At 35.0% G+C, this 17,522-nt stretch overlaps 1 protein-coding gene across 2 annotated transcripts in view; it reads left to right on the top strand.

Annotated features, from left to right (window-relative positions):
• The first annotated feature begins 1,509 nt into the window (after positions 1-1,509).
• The window catches only part of LOC126921611 (myosin-I heavy chain), a 47,597-nt gene continuing 31,584 nt past the window's right edge, over positions 1,510-17,522 (top strand). For both annotated transcript variants that reach the window (XM_050733289.1, XM_050733288.1), the window contains exons 1-2: positions 1,510-1,827; positions 10,908-11,014. In XM_050733289.1, coding sequence (XP_050589246.1) covers positions 1,803-1,827; positions 10,908-11,014 — 132 coding nt within the window. In that variant the 5' untranslated portion in view covers positions 1,510-1,802. The remainder of the gene's footprint in view (positions 1,828-10,907; positions 11,015-17,522) is intronic.

The raw sequence follows: 17,522 nt of genomic DNA, 5'->3' as shown, positions 1-17,522 counted from the left end.
TTAATTATTATATAACAAATAATACCAGCTAATTGGCTGTAATCGCGATTTTATTTAACTTTATTAAATAGTTTCATTGAATTTTGTATGAATAAGAATGGCATAGGTTTTTATCTTGTAGTTCTTTTTGGGTAAAATATGTTCAAAAATTTAAAAACTTGTTATCGTATTTCTTGAAGTTTATCTTACAATATAAAACACTTCATTTAATTTTGTGTTAGGATGAACAATTATTACATATATTTATATTTTAATTACAAAATATCATCGCATGGTGTGGCTTAAGAAACATTCTGATCTTTTTTGAAGTCGATATGCAAGAACGTAAGACACAAAGTCCCATGTAACGTCATGTCTATCCTATCCTTGGTCAGTGATATTAGGGAAGCCGGAAAAATTGCACTTAATCGAACAGAAGTAGTTGGATTAGTAACATACGGTAGAAAATACAGATTGATATATACAATACATTTTTGTATTTACAAAATACAAAAATGATTGAATTTTTATTTGTCAAAGTATATGTAGCGGCGCAGGAGTCAAAGGACGACGGGAATTGAGAGTGACTCATGTTGTTGTTTTGCCACGGAGCATTGACACAGCCTTGACGCATGAAATATAACGATAAATAAACTTCGGGCAAAACAATGTCGCCGTTACATGCAACCGTCGAATAAAGACGAATTTGAATTTTCCGATTGTCCCCCGATCAGTCTAAATAAACACGAGCGACAATATCACACAATATCGTACAGCATCTATACAGTATCTCTGAGTATTTCCGAGTACATATCGAGTATCGAACAGTACCTACAATATTTCCGAGTATCACGAGTATATACCGAGTTACACGACAAGCATCAACCCCTTAACCTATGATTTACGTTCGAGAATTTTGGGCCGAAAACGTAAACAAGCTCGCGCAGCCTTCGAGCCATTCGCACGATTTGTGTAGTACGTACTACAGGCTATGCCCGTAATATTTACGTTTGGTCCGATCATCTACTACGGACTATATCGTAATATTAACGAATATTTATCCGCGATTTTATTTTGCGATTTATACCTTGTACTAACGACTCATGTATACAGGCTGTACATTAATTTATTATTTTAAATCTATTTAACGGTTTTAACAACGAGCGATCTCGTTTTTTAAGCCTCACGTACTAACTATCCTCTACTCACATAAACCTCTACATATATATCCACGTATAAAGTATATATATAACCCAATCCAGGTATAATCCATGTATAAAGTATGTATCCAATTATTGATTACTCATTTTATCAAAATTCTTTTGAAAATTTATTTTCGACTACCTCGATAAAGTAGAGGACGAATACTGTATCTGAATATGTGCTGCCACGTAGCTTTCTGCCGAACTAACAGCTGTGATATCACCGATAATGTAGGGAAGTGACTTTCGATCGTCAAAGCAGTGCAGGAGGACAGGCCTGGGACGCAGCATGGTGGCGCGGCGAGTCAGGGTTAGTTCATTTGAAAAACGAAGCCGAGGTATCAGTCGGGTGGCAACTGTCGAGCATGTGTGTCGTCCCTCGTGCTTGTTTAGTTGTGTCTTAAATTGCACACAGAACACCAATTGCATGTACACCCTAGTACATGAACGAACGACAGACAGTTCGCGAACATGTGATTTTGACAGAGAATACGTTTCGTCGACGCTCGTTACCGCGTGCGTGAAAAGTGAAGGTTTTCCTTGCCGGATATATCGTTACCCTGTAGCAGCTTCGTTCGAGGGGGTGGAGAATAATGTTCTGAGCCGTGAACCACGCACATCATGGTTGCTAAGCACTTCACACAGGGTAAGTTTTCTAACCGTCCTTTTCAACCACACGTTTTATTTCTAGTATATAGCTACGTTTCCTGCGAATTTTCGATCTGATAAAGCAGAATAATACAAGTCTCGGAATCGTTGCGTACCCTAGAGGTAAAAACGTGCACACGTAATGTCCATGGTGCACCAATACGGTGCATGGTGGGTGGTGCAACTCTATAATAGTAATAATAATAATAATAGGAATAATGGTACACTTGTAAGGTCGTATTACATGATAGATCACACTTCTTCCACGATAGAGATCAAAGAAATTAGAAGAGATCAGGTATTACAGTTTTGCGTGTAAACATGTAAACTTTAATAGAATCGTATCTTTTGATTTTTCGACAAGAATCGCAAAAGTTCGATGTTTTATCAACAAAACACCGTTTTTTATCACAAAACTTCAAATATAGTCTGATATCGGAAGATTTTTGTTCTGTTCAACCGAATTTTATCTAAATATTATATACGCACACACATACATACATACAAATATTATATATATACATATTTATATACGAATTACAACATAACATATAAAACAAAGTTCGAACAAAATTCGTTCAAATTATGTGGGCAAGAAATACACATATGAATATATTTTTCTACGTGATATAGACATGTATACACTAGTAAGAACAGAGTCAAATCGCTTGTCTATTACTGTGATACTTTTATAGTTCGTGACACGGTTCTGTGACATTTTTATACAACTAAGAATACTCAAACACTGTAAGACCTTTTCCTTGTTTTTCATGCATTATTCAAAAGGTGTTCGGTGAAAGTGAAATCTCGGTAATTTATAATCATAAATTGTGGTATTTTTAAGGAATAAATTTGTAGACAAGAAATTTGTATGTTATAATATAATTATATGTGAATATAGCTACTAACTAGATATGAGGTTCCAAAGTAGTTTATAGTTTGATCACGTTTTTAAGTAAAGCTTGTCAAGTTTGGGTGGAGTAGCATTGACCGATTGTTCTGGAGGATAAGCTCTGGAGCTTGCGTGAGGCCGATGTCAAGTTCGTGGTGGCTTTTAAACCGTTCGTTCGATGTCCCATCGATCGACACTTGGCGTAATCTTACTCGCGCGTGCCCTTCTGAACACGCATGTTTTTCTGCATGAAATTGAGGGGACGAAAGCAAAGAGAAAAAATTGGCTGAACACCATTCTGCAACCATTCCCAAGATGGTTGACTGTAACGTATTTTTAATGCTAGAACTACAACATTGTAGTTGTCAATATAATGAATTCGTTATTTTTCATAGAAATTTTATAGATTCGCTTTCATTTTAATTTATCTGGTACAAATTTTATACCTTGGTACTTCTACTGTCAGGATACAGTTGTCAATAATAATTTTCTAGATTTTTATAATATATGTAATAGGTTTTATTCAAATGAATACTATTTATTTAATTTTAAACTATAGGCGGTAAATTCTACGATATTTATAGACATTAAAATTGACAGTTCTTTATATTCAGAATATTTTTAATGAAATTTAAATTTCATTATGATTTTTTATTACTATTATAGAATCTCGTCTTTGATTATACATTTTATTTCATTTCATTTATATATAGAGGTAGTAAAAATACATTCAATGAAGTAAAATGAAGTGAATGGAAGTCTAATTTTATTTCTATCGTTCGTGATTGGTAATCCATTTGTACTGGTATTCCACAACCCTTTTAATTTACATTGCGATATTTGTTGGCTTCTTACCACGCAATAATCTTCAACATAATTCTGGTTTACCTTTAGCATCTGTTTGTCACACACGGTAGGTGTAAATGTCACTAGTAATTTTTCACGGAAGCTCGATTAACGAAGGAGGCGTTCTACAGTATGCGATGATTCTTCCGCTCTAAATCCATCAGGCCTTGCTTCTTCTATATGCTATGTACACCTGCAGTGCAGTGATACGTCCAGGGATTTCCATCTTCCACGTCGTTTCTTTTGAATTCTTCCATCGTGCAGGTCGATAAAGGTTGCACGTTCCTCTGCACTTTCGAATCAGCCTTCCTACTTGTTACTTCCGTTACTCAATTTCACGGAAACTGAGTTTCGATGTCACTAAATTAGTCTCTATATAATTTTAGTACCTACTTAGTTTTATAGAACTTATAATCTATACTAATTTAAAATAAAAATATTGTCATCTGTTTGTGCGGTAGCATTTCATTACACATTTCTCAATCAGGAAAGTCTGTCAATTTTTGTTCCTATAAGTTTCATAAAATTCATAATTTATAATATAAAATTAAAGTATCGTTACGTGGTCAAATTTCAATACACGTTTGTTAAATATGAGGAATTATTGCACACGCAATTTTTTAATTTATCTTATTATTTTTTACCTTATATTAACTACTAGAAGTAATACTTACAATTGGTAAAAATAAATATTATTTTTATCATGTACCTAGAACAAAGGAATGCCAGATGTTAAGAGTATGTTTCTTCCTAACGAAAGATCACTGAGATCGTTGGGGGCTCGTAAAATGTTTCACATAAAAACGACCTTTTTTTTGTGACACGCGATCCAGTTCTGTGCAGAGCAGGCAATACAATCTCGCCGTTCGTACACAATCAGCATTCACGGCAGTTTGGTGTGTACAATATATGTGTATATTAGCGAGGGCCTGAGTTATCATGTCGCGTATGATAAAACCACTTACGGGACACATACACGTGTGCATACATGTTACTTCCGATTGAGGATACAATGCCTCTAGTGAGTCGAGACCAAGGGAAATTAATACTATGTTACACTAGTTGTACATTTCTTTATCTCAAGTACTCTAGAGAATTAAAAAATTCTAGAGAACTAAAAAAATTCTTTTATTTATAGAAAAGATGAGGTAATTTAATTGTAAATCGGATTGAAAACGTAAATAATTTGTATTGTCTTGTATCTGTAGATAGTGAATGAAAAAAATTCTTTCGTAGAACAATACAAGTTGGAACTGAAATCCGCCTCCTTAATAATCTCGAGTTGTAAAATGAAAAACCGCGAGAAGCGAAACTCGAACGAATATCCAGGCAAAACTCCTCTCGTATTTTATGAGCATTGGAAGTCGCAGGACGACTAATTGGATGATGGCATTTGCTTTGTACGCGCGACGCATTTTTATTAGAATACTTGTTTAAGCGTATTTTACCAAAATACCTAAAATAGAGATTCATCCTTTGTCTCAACTTGTTCTATTCATACATTTAATTCTAGCTGGTTAACTGTGTACATTTACACATTCATAGTATATTCTTAACCTCTCACAATTCTTCTATTAATAAAATATTGAAATGTAAGACATAACGTATACAGTAAGAGACTGAAACATTAATAGAGTTGAAATGTAGAAATAAAAAGAGCAGTATTTTCTATATTATTAAATATGTACATTCAAATATATGTAACTGTACTTATATATAGATACTTACAGTAATAAATGTAATTAGATTTTGTTTATATTTATTGCTATAGTTGTGTGTAATATACAATTAAATATATTTGTGTATACATATTTAATAACATAGAAATAAAATTTCATTCCTACTGTACGAATGCTTTTGTTTCTCACTGTATCTAAAAATCCTCCATCCGAGGAATGAATATCAAATTCTGGATTTAAGTCAAACCTTTTGTTACATAAGTAATCTGTCTTTATTAAATCGTAACTGCAATTGATGTCACGAGCGTGACATAATATTAAAAGGTTGGGGGTTAATTGATAAAGAATCAGTTGACTATGATACTTGATGATGATAGTTGCAACGCATTCTTCTAAGAAACCAACTTCACGTACTATGTGTGTCATCGAACTAATAGTTACGATCGATCAAACAGAGAGATCTCTTTGGTGAGATTAACAGGAGATATCTCGTATAGATTTCCCCCAGCGTTTCTAATAGCTTAGGAGCAATAATTCCTAGAATACGTAGGTTCTCCGAAATTCGATCAACAGTGATTCAAATATGTAGTCCGTCTGAGAAACTTTTACAGTGTGCACAGGTATATCGTGGACATCTTGAACGAGTGAGTCACGACAACATCTTGGTAAAAGCAGGTTTCCTCGGAATTTCGTGCTCTCCCAATGAATCACCGGATATGAACGTCAAAATATATATTTTACTCGAAAACGCAAAATCAGAATCCTTCAAAATGTATTGACGTTTAGTGTTGAAATATTTAATACAACCTTGTATTTGTTTGATTTTAGTTGTAGAAAGCAAAAAGATTATGGAACATTCTTTGATATGATTTTTCGATTATACACAATTATGATTTATGTTGTAAAATTTTGTATATGAGGTCTTTTCCTTTAGAGTAATAGTTTTGTAATCATTCTAGAACAATGTTTATTTAACAAATACAATAACCAATTTGGTCAATGAATCACATGAAATGGAACTTAGAGATTTATTTTACTTATTAAATATTGCATCGAGTACCACATTTTTGATATTATATACATTTTTGCATTAAAAATCTAATCTATTAATCATCATGAATCTTTTATATCAGTTTCACAATCATCTTAAGTCGCAACATCTTTTTATAATAACCAAATAATCTATGATACTCGTATATAAAAAGAAAACATTTTTAGTTGAATAAAGAAAATACATTAGACATTATACAATTGAATTCAATGCTATATCCTTTGTTTCGATCAAATCGATTTTAAGAATAATTGAAATCCCGTGGTATATCACAATTAATAAAGGATGAGATTAATTTTACATATCATTGCTTGGCAACGATAGTGACAACTAAACAAATTTCAAATTTGCTTTCATCGAATAGAAGTTGTTGAATGCATACTATGTTCCTATTTTTATCATGTAAAACAATATATTTATAATTCCATCAGTTTTGCGTCAGAGAGCTAAATTATTACGTATGCCGCTATCAACCTGGCCTTAGTTTTTCAACAACACCGGCTCATCTTCAATTGTTTTGTGACGCTGCAAGCGGAAGGCTGCTTTCATGAATAGTGGCTTATCTTGTCTTAAGTCAGCCTTATAATGTCGTTGAAATGACTCATTTGACATTTTTTGAGCTGTACCTCTATCGATGCCAAGTAGCGATATATAGAAAGTAAGAAGTATACGTTCGATAAGACCGAACGTTTTTCGGCCAGGTTAATATACCACCGATGTTCTGAATATGATAATGCAGTAAGTTAATTATTTCCTCCCGTTGTTGCGTGTCATCGACCTTCCTGGGAACTCCTCGAGAACTATACTGTTGGATCGTTGCACGAAAGTTTTGGCCTCGATCGACAGTATGAAGTTCCTTGAAGGTGGCGCACCGTAAAAGGGAGACACACAGCGGGAAGGACAAACGGAGAAACGAAAGAAGAAAATTAAATAAGCCTGGCTCCTACGGAGAAACGTACATATGTGATGAAGGAAACTGCAATTACCAAACGAATTCGATCGTTTCTAATTGAATATAAAAAGGACATATCTTGTGAAGTTGCTCGTTAAAATCGTCTTGTATCTCCGGATAATAACATCGCATAGCTCTTGAAAGCAATTTCGTTTGTTCGATTTTATTACGTTCTCCTTTCGATTTTTATATGTACAGTTGTAAGTAGCTCGTAAAATCGTTCCTTGAAACTTGTACACGATTTCATTGCAAATGTTTTTATTTATGTTAGTAGCAGTATGTTTATCGATATGTATCGCTTACATGACGGACGCCATGTTTGTTTCGTAATGTAGAGTTCGTTTACAGTGATACGCGAGAACAAGGATTCTACGAAACTCAATACATTTTACGATTTATAAGAAAGAAATATAATAATCTATTTCTCATTCTCGTTATATTCTCGTTTCAGAAAATCTATATTCTTCAATTATATTTATTTTGTTGACTTTATTCTTTTCCAGTTTTGTAATCAAAGCAATTGAGTAAAAGATGATCGTAGCTTCTAAATTTCATTCGTTATTCGACGTAGATAGGAGCGAGATGAATAATTATGCTAGACTGATAAATATGCCACCCTCTCCGTGTCCTTCCTTTTACATTAGAATATTCTAGCCGCGTGTTACGTCTCCCTTTCCCGTAAATTATATTCGTGCTCATTTCCACCGTACGACACTACTACCATAATGCATATTAGATCAATCTTTTCTGCGTCACGTGAACCACAACGTGCTTGAATTTCAATTTTATTCCTTTTTTATGTCTATCAGACACTAAATCATCCAATGGAATCTCTAAGGACTACCTTCATAAGACAACTACTACTGTCAGATAACCTACAATTACAGAATTTATTAATAATATCTACATATATAACCGTGATAAGTTATAATATCAATAAATTGAATCATGCAGTATAATTCCTCTGATATTGAGTTCTTGTAAAGGCAAATAAGAAAAAGGCAAATAGTAGATTTATCAGTTCTCCACTGATATGGATTAAATGTATCTTGCATGGTAAATTACTGCACTTGCAGCGACCATGAAAGATGCGAACTCGGTGTACTGGTTAAACGGCTAGCGAAAAATTCATCAATCTTAGCACCTGCACAAGTGTCTCCAGATCTTATCTTGGCATCGTTCGTGTTTTACCTAAATCACTGACAGAGTCTGGGTTAACTAATCCAGTCAAATGACACGCGATCGAATGACAATCACGCGCGCCATCTACGAAGACAGTCACGTACGACCATGAATCGTTTCTGGCTGCATTCCTATTTAAATAGTATGGCCAGAGGACCTTCGTCAACTCCGGGAAACGGATGGCAGTTCTGATAAGGAATCGCCGTTTCCAAAGCGCGAGAAAGGAAATATAGGAGAGCGAAGGAGCACAAGCGATTTATTTCATGGAAATAAACGGGACAAACGTTAGTCGGACTACCATTCGCGAGCCATAGAAATTTAATACAAGACCGTTGCAATGATCCTCGAGTTCGCGCGAGGGTCGTTACGTCAAGCGATACTCTTTTCTTGCAAACACGGCTTAATCTCGGAAACGTCGACTGGGTCGACCGCTTTATGAGTGGGATTACGTTTAAATCCGAGCTGTGTATATCGTGTAGATTCTCATTTGCTTTTTTCAAACTTTCTTGCGTCAAAAGCGAATCGCTTTTTATGAAATGTTAAGTTTTCGGCAGTTTTTATTTTGTGATATTATACGGTTCTTTTTATATAATTATGTAAGATCAAAATATCAAGGTATATACTTTTTGTCATTTTTATTTGTAGCATTTTATTCTATTTGTCTTATCGTTTGGTATACATATAAGCTTATAATAAATGATCTTATAATTTGTTAGAAGCTTCTTACTTTTAAAAGTCTCAAGCTTCATCAGAAGTGAAAAATATATTTCTTAAGTGGCAAAGAGAAAAATTGTCAGAAATTGTCAAACGGGTCTCAAACTGCGGGATGAAGTATCAAATTTCGCGATAGTTAGCGAGACGGTCCATAAAGAGTCACGTGATATACGACCTTGGGGAAATAGGACCATGGCAGCTGACGTGCAGGTGCAACATATTCGCAGGTGCATATGTGCTGCTGCTGCTGTTACTGCTGCTGCTGCTGCTGCTGCTGCGGCACCTGCGTACCGCGAGCACGTGGTTCGCCGCGATGATTGGAGATGATGCTCTGACCGGATGAGACTAGATTTTTTTTTTGATTTCTTAAAAAAATATCTGATCAAATTGAAAGAAGTATTTAAAAATACAACAGTATTTGATATTCTTCATAAATACGTATTAACAATAATTCTTTCTTATTTTTCTAAACCTTAAGAAATATTCCAATCGTAGAAAAATAAATATGTCCAACTACGATGAATATGCGATGTGAGTAGTACTTCTAACTAAAGAACATAATTCTTTCTTTTTTTCTTAAACTAAACAAATTTTCTAACTATAGAAAAATATATATCCCTAATTATGACGTGAATATATGATGTGAATAAAGATTTTAAATCATGGAAAAATACGATTCGATGGAAAACGAATCGAGGAACGTAGAAAGATTAATGAATACTGCAATGAACAGAAATGCAGAAGCGTTCAATTATACTCGACTGTCGCAGTGTAAAGGTTAATTCCATCGTTTCCGCAGTGTTTCCCCGGCGATAAACCGCAGCGGGGTGAAAAGGAAAAAAACCTCGCGAATGTACATAGGTTATATACAAAGGATTGGTTAATGAACCGGGGAAAGAAGACAAACCGCAGCAGTTACATCAGAGATCACCGCGTTTGGGGTAAGCACTGTGTGCACGATCCCTCACTTGGTTCGTCATCGTGAGGGCACGTTAATTAAATTGTGATTGCGATCAAACAGCTGGAATCTTTCCTTGAAACCCCGTAACACTGATTCCATTGAATTCTTCGAACAGAATTACGCGAGGAAATATGTACGTACGTGTATCACATGTGTATTATGTACGTTTTAATTAATGCTAACGGGTTTGAAATGGAGATTTCTTTGGATATTAAAACGGATAGAAGACTAGGAAAATTATTATACATAGTTGAGAAAATATTATTTTTTTTATATTTAAAATATTTTTCTGTATTATTTTTTCTTTAATTAAAAAATTTATTATTTCGTTGAGGAGTACAATTCCTTATGATAATAAAATTCAACCCATTAGTCATAATGTGTTAATTATTATGAAGGGAAATATTGGGAAATATTTGATAATGTACTAAACATTATAAAATGTGTATCTTATAGATAGCCTATAACAAAATAAATAATAGAATAAGTTAGAAAATCACGTATGTAGTCATGTTTGTGTTTGATCCAATATTATAGTGGCTTTTCTATGAACACGTTGAGTCGCGTTGAAAATTGACCACTGCTGGCACCAAGGAATCGTCACGTACAATATTGTCCGAACAGAACAACAGGTGGTCAGAGAATTTACCAGGTTTCCATATTGCGCTCCTTCCAAACGAACGAGATCAGTGTTAAGTGGTCGACCGAGCTCGGATGACCGACAGCTTGGAAAAGCTAACATGACGTCATTGGATTGAGTTCTTAAATATAAAGGAAATTTTCTTTCTTTGTTTGTTTCAGGCTCCAGCCCTGAGTTGGGTGTCCCGGATATGACAGTCATCAGTGACATCGATGAAACGGGAATTAATCGAAATCTCCAAGTCCGGTATAAGAGGGACCAGATATATGTATCCTTTGATCGAACTTTAATTAATTAAAATTAATTCTTATACCTAGGTATTATTACTACTACTAGGTATTATATCAGGTAAGAATTATCTTATTGTTTTCTATCTTAAACATATCTTAATTGGTTTTATTTTTACATTTTTTTATACACAAATGCATATTTCTTTATACCGTAAATTTTTCAAAAAATTCGTATACATCTTTAATTTAGAAATTTCTTAGATAGGATATTTTCTAGTACTTTTTTATGATGTTAAATCAGCGATTAAATTAGAAATTGATTCGAGTACGATTGCAACATCTTCCATATGAATATGATCTCATAAAAATGTTAGACCACGTGTGAACCGTCTTGTTCTGTTCGTCCGAGAGTTTCGCAAAAAACAGTGAACGGACGTCCGTTCATTTCGTAATTCGTACGTTAGTATGCCCTGGGGTTAGAATTCTTCGCGCATTCCTACGTATAACTCTCTCTCGAGTTCCTTCTGCTCCTCCTCTTTCTCAACAGTACTGCGGCATTGGAACTAAGGTATTTCATATTGAAATTTTTAACAATTTTTGCCCCCTAAGTGAAAGGACGTTTGTAGCTGGTGAAATGCTAGCACATTAAAAAATAATGTTAAATTTTTTAGAATAATGCTAGAGTGCAATGTCAGATACTTTAGGACTGTGTTAAAGTGTAATATTAAATTTATTAAGGTCAAGAGTAAAAATTTAAATACTATTCGTATTAATATAAATATTGAGGAACAAAGTCAAACTTCCAAAAATACTGTTAAAGAATAATTTCAAATCTACAATTTTACTATAGATCAATCTCATAAACTCTTCCAGATTCATCAAAATTCCGGCATATCTGAAACTTCTAATACTCCTTCTCAATTACCAATACAAATTTTCCAACTACCCGTACTTTTCCCCAGACCCTTACGTTCCTTTCGATCCGCCAAAATTCCTAAACATCTCGAACTTGCTAAACTTCTCGACGAAATAAACTACGTATACCTACTTCTAGAGTTTCCATATCTCTCGGAAGTTCTCGAACCAAAAGAAACTGAAAAAAGCTGCAAATCTATAAAGATGTAAAAAGCCCAAAACAAAGCTATCTCTGTCACATCTCTATCCCAGCAAACAGAGAACCAGTATTAGGAAAGGGAATTAAAAGCGGAGAAACCGAGTGCAATAGAGTATGAAATAGCGAGAGGAAGAAAGAAAGCGATGAAGAAAACGGAAGAAACGGGGGTAGTTTAAAGAAGAGAGGAACTATACGTATGAATTTTGCAGGGGTGGAGCGTTGCTCCCGGGTTGGTTCGTTGCCATGACGACAACCCCAGTCAGCTGGTGAACCACCCCAGGGCCAGACCCATTCATCCTCTGGTTTCACCGACCCAACGACCGACACCGACCCGACCCACTGTAGTTTCTTGTCGTGCTTCAATCCACCCCTCACCCTTCTTTCGATTATCCTACGTTCGTGATCTATGGCTAGAGGACGAAAAGACGTCCAAATGATCATCCGTGCCTTTTATTACGAGTATGGCTCGATATTCTCATAGGCACACGCATAATATCGACTCGCCTTCGAGCTGGAAATATCGAGGGAAGTTTAGGAGTCTGGCAAGTCCGCGGTGACTCTTTTGTTGATATCTTAATTGGATTGGTTTTTCCTCTTAATTGGTTTACCAATGAATAGAAAGAAAAATAGTTGATTCGCTGATTTTTATTAGTTTCGTTGGTTGAACTGGTGGAAGTATTGTATTACTTTCTTGCAGATATTGGACAGGGTGAGGAGGTTTGTTGAAGAGGGTATTGAACTTAGGAAGAGATAGCTAATTCATTGGTTTTCATTAGTTGGATTGGAGACAGTATTGTATTATGTTTTTGGGGATATTGGAGGTGGTAAGGTTTATGTCGGAGAGGTCACTTATTTTCGTAGTAGGGAAAAATAATTATGTAACTATAATTACTTTTTATTGTTTTGGTTCCTTAGTCGAATTGATAGGAGTAACGTATTGTACTTTGGAAACATTACAGAAGTTTCGGGCTTCTGTCAAAGCTTACAGAATTATAATAAATTTGTAAAACTAGAGCAAATGAAAGTAACGGTTAAGATGAATTATCTAATTGCTATCCATATGAAACACAGACGTGCATACGTTTGAACGTTAGTTTGAACGTTAAGGGATTAATTGTTAGATTTCTATATAAATTTTTCTAAAATTAAATATCTACGAATCGTCATGTCTACGAATTTACCATCGTTAAAATCGAATTAAATTAAGAACATTTTATTCTGTCGTAAAGCACTAGGATATTCGTGATGTTACTCTGAATTCAAAAGGAACGTGCAATCGATTTTCCAACACGAATAGACGATGATAGGTCGTTAACGATGCCAGCACGATTCGCCTAACCAGTAGCGGCATAGTTTTTGCTCTTCTCGGTTCGGTATGGATCAAACACCGGAATTCAAACGCGTGATGCGTCCGCTTCGATGATTTAGGTCGTCGTTGGAACGCACTCGTTAGTGGACACTTCCTCGTGCATTACGACGATGAACGTCGCAGAACGCGACGTGTGGGACGCATAGACGTCAAATTGGCCACGAAATCAACGATGACAAAGCTTTTACTAAAGAAAATGTTCTCTTCTTCGTAAGTTCTTCCGTTTCATTTTTCATCGCGACATTAGATAATCGATGGAATAATATCGTTGTTGTTAACAATTTATAGACTACGGCCGTTTATGTAAATTTGTATTCCTAACTCTGTTACATTCTTTACATTAACTTCGTTTACATTTTCAATTTGATTTTCGTATCGTCTCAATCCAGAAGAAGAATCGAGAAAAATAATTACAGCTGAATATTTTTGTACATATCAAAATTGTAAATTACGTTATAGATTCTTCGGTTTCTTCCGTTCTCTGATATTAAATTAGCGTATTCAATTAAAATGTAGGCTCGAATAATTTCAGTGTACAGTCACAGATCGTCCAGCCTCCGCAGGAAGTTTAATTATAGGTTGATTGCAGTGAACGAATAAAACCGTATATTCAATGACCAAACACTGAACATGCTACATATCAATCAATCCACGCGTAATTAGTATAAGTAACTAACCACGTCCTGTGATTTCCACTATCAATTCCAATCGTATCGTTGATTACTTTAAATTCAACTAGAAACAATTAGTGTCATCCGACAACGCTACACTTCAAATTTCTAGATATTTTTCATATTCTGATGCTTTTAGATTGATTAAAATGTGTGTCTGGGTTGTTTTCATAAATCCAAGCAATTGTACACGAGAAACCACTATATAAAAAGCTAAATTGAAACATCAACTGTTAACTTCTGATTGGATTTATCTCTCGTATGTCACTGAACTTTTAGATAACATCTGATACTGGATTTTGTAACTAATTAAAAGTTTTCTAAAAGAACATTTCTACAAAAACACACAATTAAAAATATCTGGAAAATAAAAATTCTTTATAAAAAATGCGGAATTTCTTATAGATAGCTTTTGATAAAAGATCTTGCCGATCGTACAATGCATCAGAATTTCCTTTAAACTATCAACCGTATCGCCTAGCGTCTAGTTAATAGAACTAGCCGTGGTATATCCTGGTTCCTCCCAAAGGGCCCGATCGATAGATCGCAGGTTGATTAAATAGCTGCACTACGAACCGCTCGCCTTTGCGAGTGCTATTTCGATCGAGAAAGATACCTTTCAGTAGCACAGATAAAGTACAGTAGCCTTTGCGATATAGATAAACCGTAAAATCGGTCAGATATATCAAAGTTATATATATATATTCCAATATTAGAACGAACAAAGTGATCGAAAAAGTTGCATAATAAGTTTAATAACTTTCTTACCTCTTTAAAATTTTTCTTACCTTAAGAAATCCAATAATTTGGACAGGTTCGTATAGTAAGAATAGTAATTTTCACAATATAATATGGTTGTAGCATCTCGCATCAAATGTTAAAGATTACGCGTTTGAATATTGAGATGGACTAATTAACAATTTGAAAAATCGAAGTTCTTAGCCATAATAAGCATATAACCATAGTAACTGCAACACGGGTAGAACTATTAAAATCTGCAATTTTTCGTGATTAAACGGCAATCTGTGTGAAAAAGTAGCCAACTTGATACACCTTTCAATAGTAATGTATTTACGTCAGCGTCGATATTAAACTGCGAGATTGCACATTATTACCGGGTGAAATAATACGTCGACGATAAAACGCCGTGAGGCGTTCACTTTTCGACAAAATGATGGCCCTTGTGCCAAGAATCGTGCGCAGCAGCGGGCGTTCCTCTCGCTGGAAACGGAACACCACGGAAATCGTCGTTTTTGCACGATGATGTAATCGAGAAATCACGCGGACGTTAAAGAAACCGGCGATGTTCCTTCGAATTTCTATGCCGGACAGATCCTACTCCATTTCCGTGCTTCCATAGATCGTTCAACGAGATTTCCACTTGGTTGCGATTGAAATTGAAGTTCGCTGTAGAATGCTTTTTGGTTAATGGATACCCTTTTCCTTCATAATATCCGTGAAAAGCGAAAGAATGCTGTTTCCATTCTTTTGGTTATTTGCGCTATTTAGCAATTGGCTATTGGTTAAATTTTAGGCGAATAAAAGATCGATCAGACGTTTGGAAGTGTTAACACTGATTTTGGAAAATTATTTGCGATCAGAGGATCTGAAGGATGTAGAGAGTAGGACAAATTATTTTATAGAAATTAGATATTAAGGAATAGTAACAAACTCGCTGAGGGATAGGTGAGAAAATTTCTATTGTTTTCTGCTATTACGTATACATATTTATTTATTACTACATTTTAATCACACTATTTCCTGTATTCCATATACACATTTTTCATTGTTATAATTCTGCAAAAAAATGTTAAGGCTGTATTAATAAAGTCAGAACATATAGTCGTAGAAATATCACGATAAATATAAAATCGTAATCGAAACATTAGAAAATAACATATACATTTCTAGAACATTATTTTCTTCATTTACTTCTACATTACTGCATCATAGTTTATTTATACGAAACATTAGATGAGCCAAGAAAACCTGCAATCGATTATTGTTATAACGAATACGAATAAAAAAAAAGCTTTAGTGTAGTGCACAACTTAGCTATTATTAGTTGCAATTTCGTGATATAGGCAAATTATATCATGCTTCCAATTATCTCGTTCTTCCAACAACGATCGAACGAATATAATCAATCCCATTTAAGCGAATCTCTTTCGCCTTCATTACGGAAACGTTTGTGCCGTGACGGCCGATCGAATCTCGTTAAAGTACGACGGCCAGGACTAATTACACGAAACCGGTACAGTTTTACCAAGCAACGGGTTCCCAGCCTTTTGTCACGGTTAATTTCGTTAAGAAAATTGAAAGTTCCGAGGCGAACCGACAGCAACGACGATCCGTGTCTTTCGCCGCCTATCTCGTCGCGGTGAAAACATCGATAGCATACAAATAAGAGGCTCAACTGCGGAGATCCGACGTTGACGTCCTCGCGAGCCTCTAGCTTCTGCCTCCTTTGTACTTTGTCACGTGAATTTAGCTGGAAAATAATGGAGTTTTCATAGTAGGAAATAATAAATAATTATGATACAGCAGGAAATAATTTTAGGAGCTAGAATTTTAATAGGAAATAGCGATTAAAGTGTAGTAATGAAAAATTTGAATAATAGGAAATAATTTTAAATAATTTTAGAAGTAGGCACATTAATAGTAGGAAATGAATAAAAAGTTGGAGATAGTGATATAATAATAAATAACTTTATCGAAAGAAAATTATTTAATGAGATCTTTCCGTTTGCCATATATATTGTACAAGAAACTTAAAAAGAAAACTTAGATAAGGTTACGATCAAAAAATTATCTGTAAATATTGAACAGAAATCAGAGTGGATAAATAACAAGATACAAACATTAGCAGAAAACAAACAATTTTCTTTAAAAGCTATTTCTCGAATAGTTTGACTATACATTTTATGTATTAACTTGTATGTGAACGTGGTTGTATCGAGCTGCACGTGTACATGCACAAAATTAAAACCCACTGGTGGTCGAGGCGCAGGGTAAACGAGATAACCGTGGGTGGAGACTAGGGAAAGAAGACGATGAATGATACTCGATCAGATAACCGGAGTTGCATAAGGGACGCGCGAGGGGATTCTCAGCTTCCGGTTTCGACGTTGTCGCCCGGACTAGGGTTAATCCGATATCGCGAAAGAGAAACTAGCCTGTGGAAAAGGAGCGTTGGGTAGCTCGTATGAGAGGTAGGTAGATAATGGGTGCCGATGAAATGTAGTCGGTGAAGAGACCAAAAGAGTTGCTCGCTCTTAACCCGTGTTTTTTCCCCACGTGTGAACGAATCGAGCTTTCATCCAAATATTATCGATGCTTACGTGACGTCACACAAATCATATTTCTCGATATCTTCCCGTCTGTGTGTAACG

This window comes from Bombus affinis, chromosome 11 (genome assembly GCF_024516045.1).
Source record: "Bombus affinis isolate iyBomAffi1 chromosome 11, iyBomAffi1.2, whole genome shotgun sequence".
In the NCBI taxonomy this organism is placed as follows: domain Eukaryota; kingdom Metazoa; phylum Arthropoda; class Insecta; order Hymenoptera; family Apidae; genus Bombus; species Bombus affinis.
The sequence above is the reverse complement of the archived record's forward strand: the minus strand, read 5'-3'. Positions and strand labels throughout refer to the sequence as shown.